Here is a 25,421-nt window from a genome sequence, read left to right on the forward strand (position 1 = left end):
TGCAATTTCTACTATCAGTAATATGTTCTAAATTTTTATTAATTTCAGCATGATGAACTTCATTTATAAATAATTCAGATTTCACTGAAGACTGGTGTTGATGGAATTTGTTGCACTGTACTGCAGTTTTAACATGGAGCTTTTTAGACACACAATTAAAGTTGTGTTTTTGTGAATTGGGTCTTCACCTGATTTGTTTACTAACTTACCCATCACTTGATCCCTGCCTGCAGTACTTTTTCAGATAGACAGCTGCAATGCAATTCTTTATGTAGCTCTCGTTTGTCTTACTTTAAACAACTTTCTCATTTACCTTTTTGCACCCTGCAGTCTTTCAAGCATTTCTCATTAACATCACCAAACACAAAAAGCTGTCACTTTTGTTCTTCTTTTTCAAATTAGTGCAAGTTATAAAGAAATCTCAGACATCATTAGTCTTTATACTTTGTTACACATCTGTTATTCCAACATTTTAATATCACGCCTTTTAATATTTCAGCACACAGGCAGTGTTTACCCTACCGCTGAAATTAGTGGACAGGCTGTCCAGAAATTTCAATCATCTGCCCAGTAATCCATAGGTGTCGACTCTGAGGCAGGGGTCAAAGGCATTGCGGAATTCAAACTTAACTGAAATAATTTATTACATTGCTGTGAAATTTCAAAATGGACTCAGACACAGTGCTGCTGTTCTTTACGTTGATTGGCTGCCAAAAAGATATTCATTAGTGTTCAGTACTGATTTCTGATTCCATATCACAGCCTACATTCTGTCTTCATTTTTTACATTAAAATAAAATAACACTTTTTTTTCCAAGTAAATAAACCATCCCTTATATTTTATTTTAAAATAAAATACAGCTGTGCAGTTTTTTTAACCCTACTTAACCAACATGTGACTCACTTATGAAGTAGATCTGGGTTTGGCTATAATTTTGACAAAAAAGTATAGATAAACATATTGAGGCTTTGGCTTTGGTCATTTGACCTGTTAAAGGTTTTGGAAAAAACTGACCACATTTTGTTTTCATAAAGTTTTTAAGGAACACGCATCCAAGAATGCTCCTTGTGAATAAGCAGGGGGTCCCTGTATGCCGCTTCTGTTCATTCTGCCACATAGTGGGATGTGCAGGTTATATTTTGACACACTCTAACTCCCAATAAGATAACTGCATGTGGTGCACTCCTGGCTAACTGGCAACTCGCAGAATTTAAAATCGAAGTACAATTTTCCTCTGCAGCGTTCCATGTGTTTCCCTTCTAGCTCAGCTGTATACCATAAGAGTATTTCCCCCAGCTTTACTAATGTGAGACACACTCATCTTAAGTACACCTACTGGTGACACTCCCTTCTACTGTGGGACCCCCCCGTCTATGTCCATCCATCCATCCATTTTCCAACCCGCTGAATCCGAATACAGGGTCATGGGGGTCTGCTGGAGCCAATCCCAGCCAACACAGGGCACAAGGCAGGAACCAATCCCGGGCAGGGTGCCATCCCACCGCAGGACACACACAAACACACACACACACCAAGCACACACTAGGGCCAATTTAGAATTGCCAATCCACCTAACCTGCATGTCTTTGGACTGTGGGAGGAAACTGGAGCACCCGGAGGAAACCCACGCAGACACGGGGAGAACATGCAAACTCCACGCAGGGAGGACCCGGGAAGCAAACTCAAGTCTCCTAACTGCGAGGCAGCAGCGCTACCACTGCGTAACCGTGCCGCCCCTGTCTATGTACACTATGGTAATGTTTTGTTTTTTTATTTGTCTCCAGACTAGAAACCCATGAATTACGTTTTAGTCAAGTGTCTTTGGAAAATCACTTAGCCACTAGTCATATATAAACATGTATAAACAGTTTATGTAAACAAACTATGTGAATATTTTTTTACACCCATATAGCAGGCCTACTTCTGAAATTAGTTTTTGCCTTTCACTTTGTTTGGTTTAAATATTATTGTAGTATTTTTATTTTATTAACTTATGGTTGCTTTTATTCAATAATTATGTAAATGGAGTTATGTTCATAGTAACCTACCTTTTTATTACAGTAATCAAGATACTGTAAGAACAGCTTTTTATTTTCCTCAGCTTTACTGGGACAGTGAATTTTTACATGTTTTTGTAATTTATCCTGAACAGGTTCTGAAACACCCACTGTCCATGCCTTGTGAAGAAGTTCTTTCTTCCTTAATTCACGACCTTCTATATAATTCAGATAGCCATCCAGCTCCTACACAGAATAAATGTGTTTAATATTAAACAATGTTTTATGCAGTAGTATAGGTTTGGTCCACTTTTTAATTAATTGCTTTATTAGGGCATTTTTTAATTTTAAAGTAATCAGTAGCTCTTAACACAGGCACTTTGTAAGAAATATACTCATTTGTGAGAGGTCTTTACTGGTGTTTCTTAATCACATCTGAGACCCATTCTACGACAGTCAGACAAGTAGGTATTAACAGACACATCAAAAAGACATTATTTTGTAGATCAAACTGTTGTGCAACTTGATATTTTACCATAATGCTTCAAAAAACATTGTCCAGTATCATTAGTATCCTTAATCTGTGTGCACAAACTCACAAACATAATGTAGCCTCTAATTAAGAAGACTAGTGTGCCCCCTAGAACCAAGCCTGTGACAAACGAATGCAGGAAATGTACCAAAACTGGTCATTAATTTATTAATTACACCAACCAATATAACCATTTTGCTCTGTACTCAGTAAAACACTCTCCTTAATAAAGGAAACACAAACAGTTTGAGCTACTTTTCATTGTCACCATCTTACCTTAATAAAAACCTGCTCAGTATTCAAAATGGACTGAACAAGCATATTAGCTTCACGAGTTTCATAATCTGCATTTTCCTAAAAGTATACAAAAGTCAAGATGTGGGAAACTGCCAAAGAGCAACTTTTACAAAATGTTTTACCTTCATTATTTATACTCTGTAATTTACCTGGACTTGAGAGAATGAGTTCTGGGAAAGCCTGTATGGAGTATTTTGATTTCTGGCATAATTATGTGATTGGCCATGGTGTCTACTGCATGCATAAAGAGCCTTTTTACTGCCTGCAGTAACTGCTGATTGGTCCAGGAAAGAAGTCTTCGGTTTGTTTCGCTTTAGAAAATGTGAAAAAAAAAGTACATTAAAGCAGTTATTGTCAGCAAATCAAACTTTGAACTATAAGCTACTTTTTGATATATTTTTTTTTTTTTTTTTAGAATTACTGTGTATCATTTTTATTGGGGCAACATGTCCTAATAACAAAAACGTACACTTAATTAAATAAACCAAATGCAGTTCAGTTTTAAAAATTAAAGGAAAACCCATATGGAGCAGGGAATTTTTCAGTATCTCCAAAATTTGTGACTGTATCAAAATATAACCTGCATCTAATGTACCCGTTAAAATTAGAAATCCTAATCATTTGACATTCCAGTCTCTAATACTGGAAATGCTACTTGGAAGAATATTATCAGGCCGGGATGTATTTCCTTGTGTCTATCTGGGATTTCTCTACGTACACTTGATTCTTACCATATGTTGTGATGTGAGATTTTGCATATAACTTGATTAATATTTTGTATGTATTTATTTGTAACTTAGGCAAAGCAATGTAATATTAGTGTTACATTATTGATAACAACAGCAATGGTTTGATGGTTTAAGAACCCCTTCTCCCCACCAGGACTGAGTCTCTTTGAATTTATAGCAGGATTTGGGGGAAGTGCCTGAAACAATGTTTTACTTTGTAGTTGAACCTTTCACTTGAACTTCTGGACTTCGGGTGTCTGTTTCAAAAGCAGTTAAGTGTTTTTCAATTTGGTTCAGTCTGATAATAAACTTGTGTATAGTGAAGTGTTTAGTGGTGTGCTAGGTTATTATTATTTCTAAATTGTCTTCAGTTCATATTTGCGTGCATGCCCTAGTGATTGATTCATGTCTTTTGTTTCTCTACAGACCAGTTTCTGCTTTTTCAAGTGCTTTGTCTTCTTAATTGCTTCTATACTTGCAGCTGTTCTCAATCATTTGCTCTGTATTTAAGAGCTTTTCAGCACTGCCAGCCCTCCTTGTGTAAAGACCAACCTGTGTAAAAACTGTGAGTCTATCTATGCAAGACCACCAAGCAAGGATACCAATCAAGGCTGTGGACATGCTTCTCCAACCAGGTATAATTTTTCTTTACTCTCTTGTGTTGCAACATGTGTTTTCAATATATCCCTGTCATTACCATTAGATGTTTCTCTCATTCCTCTAACAGAAGAGGGTGCAAAGCAGAAAATCTTCATCCGCTTCAACAAGCCACACCTTCAGAAACTCTCTTCTCCGTTGACCTGTGGAACTGCCAATCCACAATGAACAAAGCGGGCTTCATTCCTGCATTTGCCACCCAAAGTTGACTCCAAAATCCTTACTGTGTGTCCTTGCATGGAGAGATGTCAACGGTGCACCAGACAAACACTGAGGGAGCTGCAAGGTTCAGTGCTGGGCCCTCGTCTCTTATCTATATATATACCTCTTTACAAGGCTCTATCATCCAGTCCAATGGTTTCTCTTATCAGTGCTCTGTTGATGATACACAGCTATACCTGTCATGCCTTCAAGAGGACCACACAGTATCAACTAGAACATCTGCATGTTTCACTGATATTACAACCTGGATGAAAGGACACCATCTCCAGCTCAGCCTGGCAAAGACAGACCTTCTTGTTATCCCAGCTCGTTAGTCTATTCAGCTGTGTTCATCTTGGTTTGTTATTGCTAACTCCTGCCAAGTCAGTATGCAATCTTGAGGTGGTGATTGATAACCAGCTATCCATGGGCCACCTTGCTATGGTTTCTCAGTCTTGCAGATTCACACTACAACATCTACAAGATCAGACTATATTTGACAGAGAATGCAGCACAACTGATGTTCCAAGCTCCAGTCTTATAACAGCTGAGCTACTGTAACTTTCAGCTGGCAAGCATGAGCGTATGTTACCAAGGTGAATCAAGGGATGCAAAGGATGTGTAGTGGCACATATTAAATTAAAATCCTTGATGCCTGCCTACAGAGTAATCAGTGGCTCTGCATCTATTTATATAGAGACACTTGTGAGGTTCTATGCTCTTTCTCGAACACTCAAGTCTGCTGATGTATGGTGTCTGCTGATGCCATCTCTGTGTGGTATCAAACTCCTTTTCATGTGTGGAACAAGCTGCCCACCTAATTTCAAATCTCTAACTCCCTCAATGTGCTTAAGAAGCATTTTGTACAGTCCTCTTCTAACACTTGTTCCCAAACAATATCCAGACTGATGTTACTCAGTAATGTTGAAACTCTTTTGTAAGCTGCTTTGGCTAAAAGCATCAACTAAGCAAATACAGTAAATGTAAATGTAAACCTCATGAGCCAGCCCCAACATCTGAACCATTGCCTGTTTTTAGATAAACAGATAATACCTTGTTTGCCCCCAAGGGAAAATTAAACTGTACTCGTTTTCCAGAGCTTATTGATAAGATACTGGTCTCAGTTCAAAAAAAGTGATTGGGTGTAACAAAAACCCAAATTCAAATCAAGCTTCAAATTCACAATCAAAACTAGTATCCTTACATGTTTAATATTTGTGAAGTGTTTGCTAGATCTACTGTGGAGAGTGCTTCAAATGTGTTTGTTGATGTGTAGGATAGGTCAATCTAGAACTAAAACTCTGGGACAGAAATGCTAAATTCTCAACAGGGCAAAAAAAAGAAAACTTTGGCAAATGTAATGGTTGTGTTTTATCACTGCTTCTGTTTACTCTTCCCAACATTCTCATAGTTGAATTGTACAATTTGATAATGGATGAATGTTTCAGGTTCTTGTGATGATAAGATATATATTACTGTGTTACAATTAAATTGGAGAAACTGACTTCAGTAGAAAAATGCCCAAGTGAATAATTTTCTAAGAAGGCAAAAGTTATACACTAGAGCAGGGGTCTCCAATCACAGTCCTGAAGGGCCGCAGTGGCTGCAGGTTTTTGTTCTAACCCGGTTGCTTAATTAGAAAGCAATTCTGCCAATAATTTAATTTCATGGCTTGTTAGTGCTTTAACTCTGCTATGTCAGGTCATTCTCGTATCCTAGACTTTCTTCCCCTATCTAAGGATATCATCCAAATGATTTGAAGGCTAAAATGGACGAGCAACTCTCAATCATTCACTTTTTTCTCTTTACTTTCCTTCCAAGTATTTAATTAAACCAAATAATGTAAGATAAATACACACTGGCGTAAATGGTAACAAGCCAAATGGAGAAATGCTGGTCTCTTTTGTCATTCGCATGTTACTGCTAATTAGGATCCATTAAAAACTGAATGAATACAGCTGTTTAAGATGAAAATAAGCAATAAGCATTCAAAATCTTAATGAGTGAGACAACAAAAGTAAAGCAGAAGTGTTACTTGAGCAATTAGTGCGTCTTATTAAGCAATTGGGTTGGAGCAAAAACCTGCAGCCACTGCGGCCCTCCAGGACTGTGATTGGAGACCCCTGCACTAGAGCAGGGGTGGCAAACTCCAGGCCTGGAGTGCCGCAGTGGCTGCAGGTTTTCATTCTTACCATCTTCTTAATTAGTGACCAGTTTTTGCTGCTGTTTACTTCTTTTAATTAACTTGACTCAAGCCCCATAGTTGTTTCTTTTTCTTTAATTAGCAGCCAAACAATAATGAGACACAAAACAAGCCACCACATGACCAGCGCCCCTGTGCCCATCACACAATATCTGAAATTAAAGAGAGGTGAAGGTCTTGGTAAGGTTGATCTCTCAGGTCACCAAAACATTTTGACGGTGCTCTTAGAAAGAACAGAAAAACAACACTTTTCGAAATGTGTGCTGTGGCAGAATGAGAGCAGCAACAAGCCATGGAATTAAATAACGGGTTTAATTAACAGCAAGAATTGGCTTCTCATTAAGAAAGTGATTGGAGTGAAATTGGTTGGAGTTCGAAGCCCCAGTTTAGCTGGTCATCTGTTAGCTCGTTTCACATCTCATTTCTGCTTGGCTGTCATTTAATGAAGAAAGGAATCAATTCAGAGGGCTGAACTCTTCTAACAGGGCTATTAAAGTGAAGGGGAAAAAGTTAATTAGCAGTGAAAACTGGTCACTGATTAGGAAAAGGGTTAGAATGAAAACCTGCAGCCACTGTGGCACTCCAGGCCACCCCTGCACTAGAGTAATTTTAATTACGGAGATGAAACCATAAGTAATTGGTTTTCTACGGAAATGGAAATGTGCAGAGATATCCTGCTTGCTGAATTTAACATGCAGCTGGGGATACAGTATTACGATACCAGACATTTTACTTATTCGATTCCAAGGCAAAAACTGAAATCTTCTTCAACTCAGTCAGTCAGTCATCGTGTAACCCGCTATATCCTAACACAGGGTCTTCAACAGATTTTTATTAAAAGTACCTCCATTATTCAAGTGAACAATAATGTGTCTTTGTCTGTAATAAAAAGTAATGTAAAAAATAAAAGGTCATCGATGACAGCAAAGAGCTTATGTAAACTACGGTTCGCCCCATTTACTTTTTAATACGATGCATTGCAAACCAAGTAAGGAAATGCTGCGTTGCTGTAAAGACTTACGTGCTCCAGAGCAGACTGACTTCTGTATATTGATGAGTGGAAGTCTCCAAAGGAATTAGGCACAGAGGCTGTTTTGAGTTTGACAGACATATCTAATAAACAAAGAGTGTTAGTTTAAGAAATGTCATAAAAAGGGCCGGGGCGAAAGAACTATGACTAACTACTGTATACTAATTAATGTAATAATTTAAAAAACGGTAACATACCCCGGAGGTCGGACAAAGCTGAATGAAAACATCCATCTGAAATAATTCAGGCTTTTAGAGTTCCAACTGTACACCTTTGACAACTAACTTGTATATGTCGTATTCAATAATCAAATGTAGATCGATAATAATATTATTGCGTTTTGTTTATATAGCGCCTTACCCACGCTCAAAGCACTTCACAAATATTCGAACGCGTACAAAAAGAATGATAGTACGGAAGATGATCAACTGAATACAAATACGTTTTAAACATTACACACCAAATAATACCCACTGTAAATAACAGAAAGCTCTGAATTAGAATTAGAAACAACAAGCATGAATAAATAAAGTTGACACACAAAAAAGCGCAAATAACTCACAAAAATGCTCGGTGTGTTATTTTCAATAGAAGTAGGAATCATAAATCATGCTCACGACTTTCCTATATTTTTTAAAGTAATTGTTGATAGTACTGGTTGTTTTCCTCGAAATGAAAGTTTTGAAAGTACCTTATTTGAAGAAGTGCTTCTTTTGCGAGGCTGGGCCCGAAGAGACCAATTTGGCGTTATGCTTCGTTTTCGTATCCACGACGACGGCAGCCAAACTCTGAGAGCGGCTCATTCGCTGATTGACAGCAAAGCTGGCCAACCAGAAAGCAGGACGCTGTGGCGGCTGCTTGGAGAGTTTGAGAAACATTGTTGGGTGAGTCGTCCAGTTCTTATTTACGTCAAAAATATGACATTAGTATTTATTTATTTTTTATCGTAAAACACGTTTACCAGGGTTGTGAGTATCACATAAATAAACTAAATGACCGTGCGCTGAAAGGTAGGATTACGCGACATTCATAGTAAATGATAGGTCAATCTCCAAAAACAAAACACGTTGACAATTTATAGGATTTACTAATGTGTACGGAGCCCGTGAAGAGACATGAGTAGAAAAATACTTTACGTGCGCAAACTGTAATTTAGTACAACGTGATTAATGATGGGTATTCTACCGTTTCCTCACACATTTGCAGAATAGTCCGTTTTACAAAATAAAAGATTGGGCGGCACGGAGGTCACAGCAAGTGAACCCTTCAGAGAGGATGACATTCGCTCGTCCTGATTTTCACCTGCAGCCCTAAATACACGCAGTGCGGTCACGGTGCGAGGTGACCGTTATGTAGTAGTAGTCCTAAAATTGATATGTGTTCACCTCAAGTATTCGTAGTTTCCCCAAAATACTTCCCATTCTCAGATCTGTATTATCCAATTCTGGGCGAACGTTCATCTCAGTTCTCACTTGGTATACACATTCGTTTGCTTCGTCTGTATATATGTGTCTTATGAAGGTGTTTGTAATGTATGAACCTCAGTGAGTTGCAGGTAGGCAGTTACACTTGATATTGCATCTTTTCAGGCTTGGAGATATCGGTCTGCTTTTTGTTATGCTGCTAGAGTTTTCAGATTTTTAAGGCAAGAGGATCGAGGTAAGGTAGTTTTACTCACTAATCAAGGCACCGAAGACTGGCAGTGTTTTGCAGATTGTTTATCATATGCAAGTAAGATGTGACAATAATGACCCTATACCCAATGAAGATCTAATTAACTTAACATGCAAATATTTGGGGAAACTGGGAGAAAACTGGGGTACACATAGGTAAACCCATGCATGCACACGAAGCAGATGCACACTCCACTTTGACAAATGGCCTAACACAGAATTTAACCACAGATACGAGCAAGCATAGGGCATGGGCCAGCTCATTGTAAGATGAATACGAGCACACACATTCACTAGCGTCAATTTATCATCACTACAAACCTGAATGTCTTTGGGAGGAAACCCACCAGGCAAACATAAAATATCCAGGCAGGGAACACCTGGGACATGACCCCCTTATTGCGAGGCAGCAGTGCTACCACCTCCCCAGTCCAGGGCCGTCTTAATGTATGGGCACTGGCTGATGGCCCAGGGGGGAATAGGGGCCCACTATGTTACTGATGCCTAGGCATGTTTCTGTTTTAACATCAAAACAAGGGGACCCAGCGCACTAAAAGTTTTAAACTTTTCATGAGAAAAATAATTTACAGCCTCCTTAAAGAAGCATGTCACCTGAGCACTGGAGGAGAATACATGTCATGGTGAAATGCAGTCACTGTATACTAAGACATTTACAGTATGTGTTTTTCAAAACTGAGTTCAGTATCTACAACAGCAGCACTGGAAAAACAGAAAACTAGCTTTCAGTTAGGGTGTAAATACCTAAAGCTACAACTACATATTTTAAAAAATGGCCAATTGCAATCTTTTATATTTTGAACTGGACCATGTGAGATAATTATGTCAATTAAGAAAACCACTGCAAATCCAGTTTTTATTAATTTGCAAACTGAAAGAATAAAAATAGCCAAAGTTTCATTTTTCAATTATCCATCTAGAAATGAAATACTGAAAAAAATGTTTTACATCTCCAGTTCTTATTTCCATCCATCAGCTATTTTTTTTAACAATTCTAGTACTACAGAGTTCTACTGCCTGTTTTCTGCATTACACACACTCACTAAATCCAGTGCTGTATATAGTTACCCAATTACCTGACATGCAAATATAAATGAAAAATTCATGGTGAAGGAAACTGGTTACAGATACAATGCACATTTATATTTCCATTTTATCTAATCAAGGATGAAGTGAATGTAGTAGCTTAAATTGTTTTTACAGAAAACCTAACACCATTCTCAAACCTCTTTTATCCGATGCAGGTCTGAGGAGAGCTGGAGCCAGTCCTAGCAGCACAGGTCACAAGGCAGGAAACAATTCTGAAGACAGCCCACTCACTCACTCACACACACAGACCATGCAGAGGATTCAGACCCCTGAAGCTGCATCTGTTAGACAGCAGCACTAACACTTAACCACCATGATGACCTATAGTATACTTATTCAAGGCAAAACCATTTTTTTTAGTAAATATGGTAAGGAAATATACTTTAAAGTTTTGAGGTGGGTTGCCAGCTATTTCTAATATTTCTTTGTAGTTTCTTCTACTTGTACTTCTAAATGCCTCCCTGGTTTTGAACAATGTATACAGTAAGTGTTCTGTAATAAGTGTTCTGTTATTCAAGAGTTATCTTACAGATATAAAAAGATTACAATATGAAAGCTTTCGAGGTAACTCAGGCCCCTTCTTCAGGCAAGATGTAATGAAGAAGGGGCCTGAGTTGCCTCGAAAGCTTTCATATTGTAATCTTTTTATTTAGCCAATAAAAGGTGTCATTTTGCTTGACTTCTCGCTACATTCATAATGGCTAACATGGTACAACAACCTAGTACTACATCTACATGATAAAAACTGATGTATCAGCACTAGGCATTCTTAGCATGATGGACCTTAACTCCAAGTAGCATTTTCATTTTAGGTACTGTAGATATTGACTCCTAATTGTAACGATTCAGACAGAAAACTCGACATTTTCTTTTTTATTTTGCCTTTGTTTTATTTCTTCCATTTGTTTTTTATTGATAATGTCATGGCTCCACCATTTTGGAATTTTGCAGCTGTAATGTTGTGTGCTACTAGGAAAAGCCAAACCTGATATTGTTTGATAATTGTCAGAAAAGAAGTTTTTTTTCATTTTGAGTTTACTTTGTTTCTAATTCAATTTGTCACATTGTTTTGGTTGCCAGTTTTTGTGATGTACGAACTCTACTCAGTCTTGACTATTGTTGCTCTACAACAACAACAACAACATTTATTTATATAGCACATTTTCATACAAAAAGTAGCTCAAAGTGCTTTACATAATGAAGAAAAGAAGAATAAAAGACAAATAAGAAATTAAAATAAGACAACCTTAGTTAACATAAAAAGGAGTAAGGTCCGATGGCCAGGGTGGACAGAAAAAACAAAAAAAAAACTCCAGAAGGCTGGAGAAAAAAATAAAATCTGTAGGGGTTCCAGGCCACGAGACCGCCCAGTCCCCTTTGGGCATTCTACCTAACATAAATGAAATAGTCCTCTTTGTAGTTCGGGTTCTCACGGAGTCACTTGATGCTGATGGTTATACAGACTTCTGGCTTTTAATCCATCCATCATTGTTGGAACATCATGGTGCTTTGGGTAGATGGTGGTGGCACAAGCCACCACCAATAGGACACCGGAAAAGGAAACAGAAGAGAGAGTAGGGGTTAGTACAAGTTTTGAATGAATAGTTATTATAATGAATTGGATATACAGAGTGTCAGGATTAAATTACAGTGAAGTTATGAGAAGGCCATGTTAAAGTAATGTGTTTTCAGTAGTTTTTTAAAGTGCTCCACTGTATTAGCCTGGCGAATTCCTACTGGCAGGCTATTCCAGATTTTAGGTGCATAACAGCAGAAGGCCGCCTCACCACTTCTTTTAAGTTTTGCTCTTGGAATTCTAAGGAGACACTCAGTTGAGGATCTGAGGTTGCGATTTGGAATATAAGGTGTCAGACATTCCGATATATAAGACGGGGCGAGATTATTTAAAGCTTTATAAACCATAAGCAGAATTTTAAAGTCAATTCTGAATGACACAGGTAACCAGTGTAGTGACATCAAAACTGGAGAAATGTGTTCGGATTTTCTTTTCCTGGTAAGGATTCTAGCAGCTGCATTCTGCACTAATTGCAAACGATTGATGTCTTTTTTGGGTAGTCCTGAGAGGAGTACATTACAGTAATCTAGCCGACTAAAGACAAACGCATGAACTAATTTCTCTGCATCTTTCGATGATATAAGAGGTCTAACTTTTGCTATGTTCCTTAGGTGAAAAAATGCTGTCCTAGTGATCTTATTAATATGCGATTTAAAATTCAGATTACAATCAACGGTTACCCCTAAGCTTTTTACCTCCGATTTGACTTTTAATCCTAATGCATCCAGTTTATTTCTAATAGCCTCATTGTATCCATTATTGCCAATCACTAAGATTTCTAAGCACTCATTAAGCCATCACCTTGTTCAAATATAAATATAAAGTTAATCTTTTGTCTTTCATTTACAAAGGGTTAAATCTGGTACAACAATAGTGAAGGGGAATATATGAAGAAAATATGAATTAATGAAACAACATGTCAGGCAATGTGCTGCAGATGTTTTGTCAGGTACAAACTGCTAAGTACAAAGTGTAAAAGGAGGGTTAGCCTTCATGACTATTCTAAACACCTAGGGTATCGTCAAGGATGTCAGACATATCAGGAATTTATTGGGGTTGTATTTGTTTTTTATTTTGTATAGTGTATGAAAATCTGGGTAGAGAAAATATGATGTTTGAAGACCATCCAGTATTTAACTTCAAACAGTCTTATCTAATTTACATGATCTTGTTTATTCAGTGCAAAATATAATTAATTTCCTTATACTGTAGTAGACATTATGGTGTTTATCTGCAGTATACTGAACACTGAAGAGAAGTTAGCAAAATGTAGGCATAGGAACCTGTTCTTTGTGTATATGTTTGAAGACCGTTACAGACGATTCCTCTACTCCTGTCTCTTCCCTTTATAGACAAACTGGTGTTGATCTAATCGATGTAATGTTTCTGTTTTTAAATGAGCAAAAACAATGCCAATAAAGCACTTATGTTGAAATTGTGTTTGGAAAGCTTTGACTTTTTGGAAATTGAAATGATTACAGATGACTTTCAAAATGAGAAGCTAACTATGTGTGCATCCAGAGACAGTTTGAAGTAATTGCCTATTGAGGAGTTAATTATAGTAATCCAGTCAAGTGGTAATGAAACCATGATGAGAGTCAAGCATGGGTTTTACACTATTTCTATAGATAACAGATTGAAGTTTTGAGATGACTGCAGCTAAGATGTAAGAATTAAAGCTTAGGCTACTGTCAAGACTGATTCTCAAGGGGTCTCCCATAACAGTTACTTTTATGTAAGCAATATCTTTGTTAATGTTTTCACAGGTGTGTGAAGATGAACCAGCTACCAAATTTAATTAATGAGTGCCTGATTAATACTAAGCATGTGGAAAATGCAGCTATTATTAATTTTAAATTGGCAACAGTGGTTGCAGCCTCCTCAAGGTTTAACGTAAGTACAGGAAATTAAAGTTACTCAAATAAAAATCAAAGTCAGCAGATGCAAATGATGCAGATGATTACAAGATCAAACAAGTATTTTGCAGAAATTGATGTCACATTTATTGTCAAGTTAAAGATGGTAACATTTTCACTATATGGCACCTTGTACTTAATGAGTGTTCCAAGTGGAAAGCAGGTACTGACTGTGTGCTAGTAAATAAGGATTAATAGATTAATTTGGGTTTAGTCTTGATTTAATAATAACATTTAGATTTATTTGCTTAGCTGAAGCTTTTCTCCAAAGCGGCTAACAAAAAGAGGTCAACATAATCAAGTAAATATTAGTCTGGAGGACTGTACTGATATAAGAGAAGGTTACAAAATTGGTCATCACAAGTGAAGAGCTTTAAACCAAACAGAACAATACCAGACTGGTTTAATCTTTTCTTAGTTACAAGAAGGGCAGCACAGTGGTGCAGTGGGTAGCGCTGCTGCCTCGCATTTGGGAGACCTGGGAACCTGGGTTCACTTCCCGGGTCCTCCCTGCGTGGAGTTTGCATGTTCTCCCCGTGTCTGCGTGGGTTTCCTCCGGGCGCTCCGGTTTCCTCCCACAGTCCAAAGACATGCAGGTTAGGTGGATTGGCGATTCTAAATTGGCCCTAGTGTGTGCTTGGTGTGTTTGTGTGTGTCCTGCGGTGGGTTGGCACCCTGCCCGGGATTGGTTCCTGCCTTGTGCCCTGTGTTGGCTGGGATTGGCTCCAGCAGACCCCTGTGACCCTGTGTTCGGATTCAGCGGGTTGGAAAATGGATGGATGGATAGTTACAAGAGAAAATTGAGAAAATTGTGTTTGTAGCCACCGACATTTACTATTTTTTCAATCTGTCTTTCTGCTAGCTCTGAAAAAAACTTTGCGCACATTGTGCATAATATATGCTATATGTGAATGTCATTTTTGTTTCATAAGAAAATATGATCAAATCACATTTGTATTAAGAAATGTACAATAACATGGGAAGGATCAGCAGGGCTTAATCATAATATATCTGTAGAGTTTAGTAGATGAGCACTTTCTCATCCTTCATCTGTTCTAATTAACAAATAATTCAAACTCTTTTCACTGTTTTACAAATAAACAAACAACATGTCATTCATATGTAGTGTGTGTGTGTGTGTGTGTGTTAAATCTCTTGTGGTGGCCGGAGCCCTTGCCCAGCCAGGATGCCTATATAATGGAAGGACCGGGGGATAGAACGTGCTCAGGGCATTATCTTCCCTGGAGTGCTAGATAGATAGATAGATAGATACTTTATTGATCCCAAGGGGAAATTCACATACTCCAGCAGCAGCATAGTGATACTAAAAAAAAAAAAAAAAAAAAACAATATTAAATTAAAGATTGATAATAATACAGGTAAAAACAGACAATAACTTTGTATGATGTTAACGTTTACCCCCCCGGGTGGAATTGAAGAGTCGCATAGTTTGGGGGAGGAATGATCTCAACGATAGATGGCAGACCCCTGAGTTGCAGCAGTACCTTGGACTCACACAGGGCTCCATGGGAGTTGATGTTTTGGAGAAGCCCAGGGGGTGTTGCAGGTACTGCTAAGCCCTTGGTTGCTGCACTTCTGCCACACCTGGAAGTGCAGCCGGACGAAGGTCATGGAACACCTGGAGCACTTCCGGGTGCTCTATAAAAGGTGCCAGCTGTCACTACTCCGGGAGCCAGAGTCGGGAGGAGGCGGACTTAGAGAGAGAAAAAAGAATAGAGGAGGAAAGAAAAAAAGTGTGTTTTTGTGTTCTTGTGCTTAAACTGTGCTGTGCAGGTGGGAAATAGGGGAAGGCGTTTCCCACAGGAAAAAAATTAAAACCGTGTGTGCTGAACGAATCCCGGAAAGAAGCGCACAGGAAATATCCACACAGAAAAAAGCGCACAGTCATATAAGCGCACGGGAAATAACCACACACGGGAAAAAACACATGTGGAAGAATACGCATACGGTAAAGTGCACACATGGAAAAAAGCACACGGTGGTGACATATAACTATTACAAATATAAAATACTAGCCGACATTCGCCGTAGAATGCGGCGATGTAAGAATAGGAACAGAAAACGGTGAGAAAGGAATTTAGGAATCAAGAAGAAATAAATACTTCTTGAAAGACGCAGTTGGGCATAGGTGTTTTGGTGGAGAAGACAGATAATGAGTCGAAAGATCTAACCCTAGAAAAAGCCACATACAACTGACCGTGGCTGAAGACTGGTATCAGGTCTGTGCTCTGGGTTTTCCTTGAAAACCATTCATACAGATGCTGTTGGATTGGACTAAGCGATTTCATGCATGTGTTTGTATGATTTAGCGAAGGGGTTGATGGTTCTGAGCCTGGAATCTAGCTGGAGAAGTAAATTTTCGCTGCATGCAGAGTTTGCTTTATTTTGTAAGCGTACTTCAGTAGTTTGCGCTGTGGCAAAAACATACAACTGTCCATATCCTGGAGAGGTAGAAGTGTTAGCGTATACCAGTGATCCCTCGCTATATCGCGCTTCGCCTTTCGCGGCTTCACTCCATCGCGGATTTTATATGTAAGCATATTTAAATATATATCGCGGATTTTTCGCTGCTTCGCGGGTTTCTGCGGACAATAGGTCTTTTAATTTCTGGTACATGCTTCCTCAGTTGGTTTGCCCAGTTGATTTCATACAAGGGACGCTGTTGGCAGATGGCTGAGAAGCTATCCAGCTTACTTTCTCTCTCCCTCTCTCTCTCTCTCTCTTGCGCTGACGTAGGGGGGTGTGAGCAGGGGGGCTGTGTGCAGCTGCTTCCTGAAGGACATGCTGAACGGAGCTTCGCATACTTAAAAGCTCAAAGGGCACGTATTGATTTTTTTTTTGATTGCTTGCTTTGCACTCCTTTGAAAAGGAAGATATGTTTGCATTCTTTTAATTGTGAGACAGAACTGTCATCTCTGTCTTGTCATGGAGCACAGTTTAAACTTTTGAAAAAGAGACAAATGTTTGTTTGCAGTGTTTGAATAACGTTCCTGTCTCTCTACAACCTCCTGTGTTTCTGCGCAAATCTGTGACCCAAGCATGACATTCTAAAAATAACCATATAAACATATGGTTTCTACTTCGCGGATTTTCCTATTTCGCGGGTGGCTCTGGAACGCAACCCCCGCGATGGAGGAGGGATTACTGTAGTAGAGAGATTTAGTGATAAATTTACCTGTGTATTTTAAAACAGTATGGCCCGTGGCCAGGAGGTTGAGTTATCTGTGCACCCATGGAAGCAAATGCTAGAGAAGAGTTGTATTCTCAAATGTGTTCACGATAATTTTTAGCTTCTGATGTTTGCTGTGTAAGAAGCTGTTGTAAAGACACAGGAGCCGCAGGCAGCATGGGGAAGGGTTTGGAAGAGGACGAATAGGAATTGAGAAATGCCGTGTCGGCTGCATGTGGGCGGGACCGGTATTGAATTGGAAGCAGTACGAACCAGAAGAGAAATATATATAAGAGATACGCCACCTATACTGCTAGATATTTTTTATTATAATAAAACAATGACTGGTTTGCTCTTGTACAATGTCTCCTTTCTTCGTTTTCATTAAGGAATGACACTTTGTTGATCAATTCTCATGGCACCACCAAGTATCTATTCCATTTGTTGTGCGAAAACACAGATATTCAAATCCCTTGTAACCGAGAATTTGCTTGCCTTTCTGACTGGTCGAAAACTCCATCTCACTTATTCAAAAAAAAAAAAAAAAAAGACTTGCCTTGCTCGAAAGTTAGGGTAGATTAAAGAAAACTCTAACTGTGTGGCCTATTTATAGGACGACCTTAACTTACTTGCCGTAATCAGAACTATAAAGCCCTAAATTGCCTACCTGTGGAATAAGAAGGTATAATATAAATTCTGAAAACTATTGTAAAGTATAATAATTTCCTAGAAATGGTAATTTAGGCACAACAATCACAGTAATAAAAGGATTAATGACTATTTTATTTTATGGACCATCCAACAGCCCACTTCCCCAATTAGCACAAATTGAAACATACAAGCTTATAAATACGTTTAGTAAACAATTATACAATTTCGTTTATTGTGATGTATAATATTACATTTTTTTCTTCTTTGCATATATGCATTTATCCACGTGCGGTTTTTCCCATGTGCAGTTATTTCCCGCGCGCTTATATGACCGTGTGCTTTTTTCTTTGCGGATATTTCCTGTGTGCTTCTTTCTGGTCACCGTGCTGAACTGGTGTCCTGCGTCTGTCTGTGTCACGTTTGGGTAGCAGTAGTGCACTCTGCAGGCCACACTTTCCATTATATACTATACTGTATGTATAAAACACAAACACTTTATAATAAGTAACAGAACTTTAAACTTTAAATGCTTAAATCACTTAATGTTGGGTATTCCGCTCTGCTTTGTGATAGACAGATTCCTGTGCTTAGAGTCTAAGTGGCATTATCACCATTTGGTTAGCCAAAGTATGGTGTACTATTGAATTTAACATTGAAAAATAAATATTACACTCATAAACTTTCTAACAAAGAGAGAGAGACAAACTAAGGGGAATGTTTCAGTTTTTCCATACGTAATACAACAACAACAACATTTATTTATATAGCACATTTTCATACAAAAAGTAGCTCAAAGTGCTTTACTGTACATAATGAAGAAAAGAAAAATAAAAGACAAAATACAAAATTAAAATAAGATAACATTAGTTAACATAGAAAAGGAGTAAGGTCCGATGGCCAGGTTGGACAGAAAAAACAAAAAAAAACTCCAGATGGCTGGAGAAAAAAATAAAATCTGTAGGGGTTCCAGGCCACGAGACCGCCCAGTCCCCTCTGGGCAAATATATACCTTATTGCATATTAGTTGTCTCTTTAATGTGGCAACATTATGCACGAATGTCTCCTTTTATTTTGGTGACAGACTGACTTTCAAAATTAATTACAAGAGACCAGAAAACTTAAGCATGTGCTTGCTATGGCATGTAGAAAACAAGTGTCAGTTTTGTGTGTACCTTGTGTTACTAACATCCCTTTGTGCTGTACATCTATTAAAAGAATCACAAAGTTATTTGATGACAGTGATGATGTATTCATGGGATTTGATGTTATTTCACAATGAATTCATTTTACATCCATGTAGAACTACAGTATAATTATGGAAGGACTTTATTGAAAATAGCTGATATTCAGACATCCATACAGCAATAAGTAGAAAGTGAGGGATTTTTTAATTTAACTGTACAACAGTAAAAGCAGTATGTGTTTTTATACATTATATGTGGAAATAAATACTATTATTGCATAGTTCAATAAATCAATTATATTATGTATACTACACACAATTAACCAACATAAATCTTTCTTAACAAAGACAGTACATGGACAGTTAGTTAGAAAGAAAACAACCACCCACCCATTTTCAAAACTAATTTAATTAAATGTTTAGGTAAAAGGGTGCCAGAGCCCATGATGGCACCATAAGGTGCAAGGCAGAAAAGCATCTCATGGACTGGGCAGTCTGTCAGAGGGCACATTCAGTCACAGATAGCTTACTATCAACAGTCAAAATAAACTGCATAGAGACACAAGGAGAGTGTACATACTTTACACAGAGAGCACCTGCACTTAGAGTTGAACCATAGATCTGATATTGTCTATGATATACAGTATATTCTGTGGTGTAAAGAAACCATACAAAACTATATAACTGTTTGGTCAGCTGCTGGGATTTTTTACTAGTTTCTGCATTTGTCATTATTATTTGTATATATTCAATTTATTTCTGTTCACCGGCTTTAATAAACAAAATTATTATTTAGAAAATTGACAATTTGGTGAATTGTTCAAATTAAACATTAATCATGCTGTTATAGGTATATTTTATATATGAGATGTTTAAAAACCTTTAATTAAATGTATTTCCTTTTCACACACTGTAACATTTATTTTTACACTGTGTTTTCATTATTCATTTTATAATAAGCTGCCTGATCTTATTCATACTCCTTTGCAGTTTCTAGTTTATTGTCTCAGTTTCAGAGCTGGAATGAAAATTATTATATTTAATAAACTAAGTGTTGTTCTTCACTTTAACCCTCCTAGATGCCAATGCCTCAAATCCAGAAATTTATAGAGGCTTTTAAACGCACGCCACACACCAGGCAAGAAGGTCTATATTTCCAGGACAGAAACTACACATGTGTAAGAGCAGATAAGCATTCAATATATGGCAAGTGTGTAAGTACTTTGAAACATTCATTTTAATCAAATACATTTTTTGACCTCTTTATTTGAGTTTTTTTTTCTTTATTTTGCAATGTACTTGTTCTCTGACACTCTACCGTATACTTCTATGATATTTGTTTTGTTTAAAGTCCTGAGATGCAGTACATGAAGTATTGACATAGACTCATCTATTGATTGCATTGAAACCTGAACTGTTAGTTTTCGTTCCCTTTCCCTTTTTTTTATGAAGAGATTTACAGTGCATCCGGAAAGTATTCACAGTGCATCACTTTTTCCACATTTTGTTATGTTACAGCCTTATTCCAAAATGGATTAAATTCATTTTTTTCCTCAGAATTCTACACACAGCACCCCATAATGACAACATGAAAAAAGTTTACTTGAGGTTTTTGCAAATTTATTAAAAATAAAAAAATTGAGAAAGCACATGTACATAAGTATTCACAGCCTTTGCCGTGAAGCTCGAAATTGAGCTCAGGTGCATCCTGTTTCCCCTGATCATCCTTGAGATGTTTCTGCAGCTTAATTGGAGTCCTCCTGTGGTAAATTCAGTTGACTAGACATGATTTGGAAAGGCACACACCTGTCTATAGAAGGTCCCACAGTTGACAGTTCATGTCAGAGCACAAACCAAGCATGAAGTCAAAGGAATTGTCTGTAGACCTCCGAGACAGGATTGTCTCGAGGCACATATCTGGGGAAGGTTACAGAAAAATTTCTGCTGCTTTGAAGGTCCCAATGAGCAAAGTGGCCTCCCTCATCCGTAAGTGGAAGAAGTTTGAAACCACCAGCACTCTTCCTAGAGCTGGCCGGCCATCTAAACTGAGCGATCGGGGGAGAAGGGCCTTAGTCAGGGAGGTGACCAAGAACCCAATGGTCACTCTGTCAGAGCTCCAGAGGTCCTCTGTGAAGAGAGGAGAACCTTCCAGAAGGACAACCATCTCTGCAGCAATCCACCAATCAGGCCTGTATGGTAGAGTGGCCAGACGGAAGCCACTCCTTAGTAAAACGCACATGGCAGCCCACCTGGAGTTTGCCAAAAGACACCTGAAGGACTCTCAGACCATGAGAAAGAATTCTCTGGTCTGATGAGACAAAGATTGAACTCTTTGGTGTGAATGCCAGGCGACATGTTTGGAGGAAACCTGGCACCATCCCTACAGTGAATCATGGTGGTGGCAGCATCATGCTGTGGGGATGTTTTTCAGTGGCAGGAACTGGGAGATTAGTCAGGATAAAGGGAAAGATGGCTGCAGCAATGTACAGAGACATCCTGGATGAAAACCTGCTCCAGAGCGCTCTTGACCTCAGACTGGGGTGACGGTTCATCTTTCAGCAGGACAACGACCCTAAGCACACAGCCAAAATATCAAAGGAGTGGCTTCAGGACAACTCTGTGAATGTCCTTGAGTGGCCCAGCCAGAGCCCAGACTTGAATCCGATCGAACATCTCTGGAGAGATCTTAAAATGGCTGTGCACCGACGCTTCCCATCCAACCTGATGGAGCTTGAGAGGTGCTGCAAAGAGGAATGGGCGAAACTGGTCAAGGATAGGTGTACCAAGCTTGTGGCATCATATTCAACAAGACTTGAGGCTGTAATTGCTGCCAAAGGTGCATCGACAAAGTATTGAGCAAAGGCTGTGAATACTTATGTACATGTGATTTCTCAGTTTTTTTATTTTTAATAAATTTGCAAAAACCTCAAGTAAACTTTTTTCACGTTGTCATTATGGGGTGTTGTGTGCAGAATTCTGAGGAAAAAAATGAATTTAATCCATTTTGGAATAAGGCTGCAACATAACAAAAGGTGGAAAAAGTGATGCGCTGTGAATACTTTCTGGATTGCACTGTAAGTGCTTTGTGAATAATGACAGCATTTTCATTGTAAAAAAAAGCAAAAACGGTATAAAAAAGGATTTTGTAAAACTGAGAGTATGTATAATATTTTGTACATGATATTTCAAAGTAAATGAGCTAATTTTCTAACAATTATTTTTTATTTAATAGAAAGAAGGTGGCTTGATACTTGTTAAAACAGGAATGTATATTTTAGTTGCGACATATAATGAAGACATGTATCCGAGTGTGTGTGTTGAAGCAGTCGAAAAGTTAGGTAAGAAAAAAATGCAATGAATTATGTCAATTATTTTAAATCATCTCAAACATAAAGCAGAAGATAAAAATACGGCATCTGAAACACCTGCATATTCTCCCTAGTGACTGAGTCCTGAAATAAGAGACTTTTTCCTATTGTTTCAATATTTAAATTTAGTGTACGTTTATAGCTATGTTTTGCCTTTCTTTTGGTCTTTTAGCATTTCTTTAAATGTTACAGTTGGTTCTATTTACTGTGACTGCACTAATATGGAATCCTTTCTTTTTTCTGTTTATGTTTAACATAGGTCTTAGTCTTTTACAGTGAGTTTTACGAATGTATTCATCATGAAAGACGTTCTTAAAAAAGCAATTTTAAAATGTTGTAAAAAATATAAATCTTTGCAAAAATAAGATGTTCTTTTGGCTCTGAAGAAATTTTTTTTTTGTGTGCTGTTTTTATGGACCGCTAGCCCAGCAGATAGTCCTGTGAGGTTGGCATAAACAGACATGTAATAGTGAAATGGGCTGACAAACTTTGCTTAATGCTTCTGTCTTACCCGTCCAATGTTTGATCTGGTCCCTGTGTGAAGATTGCATAGAATTTCCTTGGCGCTCCAATAATAACATGACCTCTACCCTCCCAAAAACACACATATTATATTGATTGGTACCACTAAAGTGGAGTGGCATAAGAAAACTTTGGTGTGGGCTTGAGTACACCTGTCCTGTAATGGAAACAGCAATTTTAGAAAATACTGTAGGTGGATGGATAGAATATGGTGTTTTACACACATAAATGTGGAGAAGCTCTGTTAATTTTTAATGTCCATCTAATTTATGTAATAGCAATATGCTAGATATGTACTTCAGAAAACCATATGATAAACAGAGTATTCTGCACATCTTCACTTTCAATTACTTTCACTTGCTTAATTGTATAAAGTTTATTCAGCAGCAGGACAGTAATCCTTATATAAACATTACAGCTTTGCATGGGCTAACCAGGTGTAGCTATCATCAATGCATGTAGTGGACAGATTACTTAATGGAATTTAAATCCATCCACCCATTATCCAACCCGCTATATCCTAACATGTGGTCACGGGGGTCTGCTGGAGCCAATCCCAGCCAACGCAAGGCAGGAAGCAAACCCCGGGCAGGGCAACAGCCCACCACAGATAGGATTTACATTGAGCTGGTATAACCCTGTTTTTTTTTTTTTTTTTAGTAATTTCACATTCACTGTAAAGTAAAGTCTAAGAAGTGCTATATTGTTAATGTTAAAAATACCCACCCTATGCTTTAATGATTCATTTTCACTCATTTGGTTTTTGTTAATATTACTACCAAAGAATAATTAAGTTACAGTGAATTTTGTCATTTAGTGTTTCATTGCTTGTTTGTTTTGAGATATTCTGAAATTTTCAGTACTTCAGTTTAATTTTTATTTTTCTGTTTTAGGTCAGTACTTAAGGGAAAAGGACAAATGAAAGTAATAAAGATTTGACACTGAAAGAATGGAATAAAAGTGGGCCTTGAAAACTTGAAAGTGTCAATGTTGCTGCTACAGCCAGGTCATTTATAATCACGTATTTATTTGACCAAAGGTTAACATTACTGATACATTAGATGTAGTTTAAGGAATGAGTGAAAATAAAAGTTTTTTACAATAATTTTTGGTCAATACAAATATAGCATTTTTAAAATGTAATTTAAACTCTTTTTCTTTTGTGAATTTAACATAAGCTTATTTTTTTGTTTTTGGAAAACAGAACTGTTGTTATCTTTGTCATTGAACAAAGATAAACATAGCAATGAAAATAAGCTGAATCCATCTTTTATATCTAACTGCAAATTTAATTTGTATAAAATATTTTAATACATACATACTATGGTAAATTAAAATATACTGTATTATCTATACAGCTCTTCATTTGTGAGGATCAATTAAATAAAATTATATAACAATTCAATTAGTCTGCCTTTATATTGCACCTTTCTATGAGTAATGACTTTATAAATACAAAAATATTCTTTTAAATGTTAAAAAAAAATAAATTTTTGTTTTGAATAAAATTGTGTCTAATATTTTTTTATTAGACAGTGTCATTTGTAAAAACTAAAGGAAAAGCAAAGTGAAACTTTATTTAAATATAACTTTTACATTTATTGTTAAGTGCCACCAACATGCTTTACAACTTAGTGCAAAACATTTTGAGCTAAGAAATACAATATATACATCATAAGTTTAAGACAAAGTGACAGGCATATTGTTTGAAAACCAAAGCATATGTGAAATATGAAGACACAAATAAGAAAGGAAGCAAAACATTGGGAGGTCTTTTTATTTAATAGAGAAGTAGGGCAGAAGGGCATTGACATTCTTTATTTGACTGTTGAGATTGGACACCTCAAGTGCTAAATGCCCATTAAGTGTGGAGAATATTTAGACTCGAGGGCCTTAAGCCATCCTTAGAATTGCATTAGGCAGTAGAGAATATAGGGGATCCAAAGTTTAGTTCATTATAGTCACACAAAGTACAATATAAGAAATGAACATAGTAAAAATGTAAAATTTAAAAAAAGTTGAATTTGAAAAGATTTTAAAGTATTCTGCATTGTGTCACTGCACTGTCTAACTGCCAGTGAGGTACTGTACATGCAGTATTGTATCAAATATGGTGTGGCAAAGCAGTGCCTGGCGTTGCCAGCCTAAAGCTCTTTGATTCCTATTTAGTTACCAGCTGGGTTTCAGTCTCTGTGCAGTTTCCATGTCCTCTTTTTGTTCGTGTCAGTTTCCTATCAATGTTTAAAGACATTATTTTAGGTTCTTTGGCAGCCTTAAACTCCTTAAGTGTGAAAGTGTTTAGTTAAGGACTGAGTCTTGGACTGAGATTTTGCTGCTGTATGTCTAAGAGTCTCAGTCCTAGAGAACTTTTAGATGAGTTTCATACAGCTTGGGTTCATCATATGACACCATGACAAATAGAATATAAGAAATTAAACATAACTACATGCTGTTTAAAATATCTCATTATGAGACCACAGTGTTGTGAACATAGCCAACATTACTATACTTTTCATGATCACAATATTAGATAAAGGTGTTCACAGTCATTAAAGTATTTGTCAATTATTTTCAAAATGGTGCAAAACA

The 25,421-nt window shown here is 37.4% G+C and overlaps 2 protein-coding genes across 4 annotated transcripts in view; one reads left to right on the plus strand and one right to left on the minus strand.

Moving 5' to 3' along the window:
- Positions 1–8,422, minus strand: part of fam228a (family with sequence similarity 228 member A) — a 218,345-nt gene extending 209,923 nt beyond the window's left edge. For 2 of the 3 annotated variants that reach the window (XR_007934603.1, XM_028799114.2), the window contains exons 1-5: positions 8,338–8,422; positions 7,638–7,729; positions 2,977–3,138; positions 2,807–2,884; positions 2,050–2,244 (exon numbers count right to left, since the gene is read on the minus strand). Coding sequence is in view for 2 of the 3 variants with exons in the window: in XM_028799114.2 (XP_028654947.1) it covers positions 2,050–2,244; positions 2,807–2,884; positions 2,977–3,138; positions 7,638–7,727 (525 nt within the window). In the remaining variant the exon portion in view is untranslated. Of the gene's footprint in view, positions 1–2,049; positions 2,245–2,806; positions 2,885–2,976; positions 3,139–7,637; positions 7,730–8,208 lie in introns of all 3 variants that reach the window. The other variant, XM_051925605.1, reaches the window with a different exon arrangement.
- A 24-nt stretch (positions 8,423–8,446) lies between these two features.
- Positions 8,447–24,161, plus strand: pfn4 (profilin family member 4). The gene is made up of 5 exons (XM_028799115.2): positions 8,447–8,530; positions 13,769–13,895; positions 20,022–20,156; positions 22,175–22,280; positions 23,726–24,161. The coding sequence occupies exons 2-5, from the start codon at positions 13,779–13,781 to the stop codon at positions 23,752–23,754; spliced, it is 387 nt and encodes a 128-aa protein (XP_028654948.1). The 5' UTR covers positions 8,447–8,530; positions 13,769–13,778; the 3' UTR covers positions 23,755–24,161.
- Positions 24,162–25,421: the final 1,260 nt, after the last annotated feature.

This window comes from Erpetoichthys calabaricus, chromosome 3 (assembly GCF_900747795.2).
Source record: "Erpetoichthys calabaricus chromosome 3, fErpCal1.3, whole genome shotgun sequence".
Classification (NCBI taxonomy): domain Eukaryota; kingdom Metazoa; phylum Chordata; class Cladistia; order Polypteriformes; family Polypteridae; genus Erpetoichthys; species Erpetoichthys calabaricus.

What these genes read in the sequence shown, in the direction of transcription:
- pfn4 (XM_028799115.2), top strand. Translation starts at nt 13,779, where the DNA reads ATGAACCAGCTACCAAATTTAATTAATGAGTGCCTGATTAATACTAAG. An exon ending in CAGCCTCCTCAAGGTTTAAC is followed by an intron (nt 13,896 to 20,021) that starts GTAAGTACAGGA and finishes TAACCCTCCTAG; the next exon opens with ATGCCAATGCCTCAAATCCA. An exon ending in ATTCAATATATGGCAAGTGT is followed by an intron (nt 20,157 to 22,174) that starts GTAAGTACTTTG and finishes TTTATTTAATAG; the next exon opens with AAAGAAGGTGGCTTGATACT.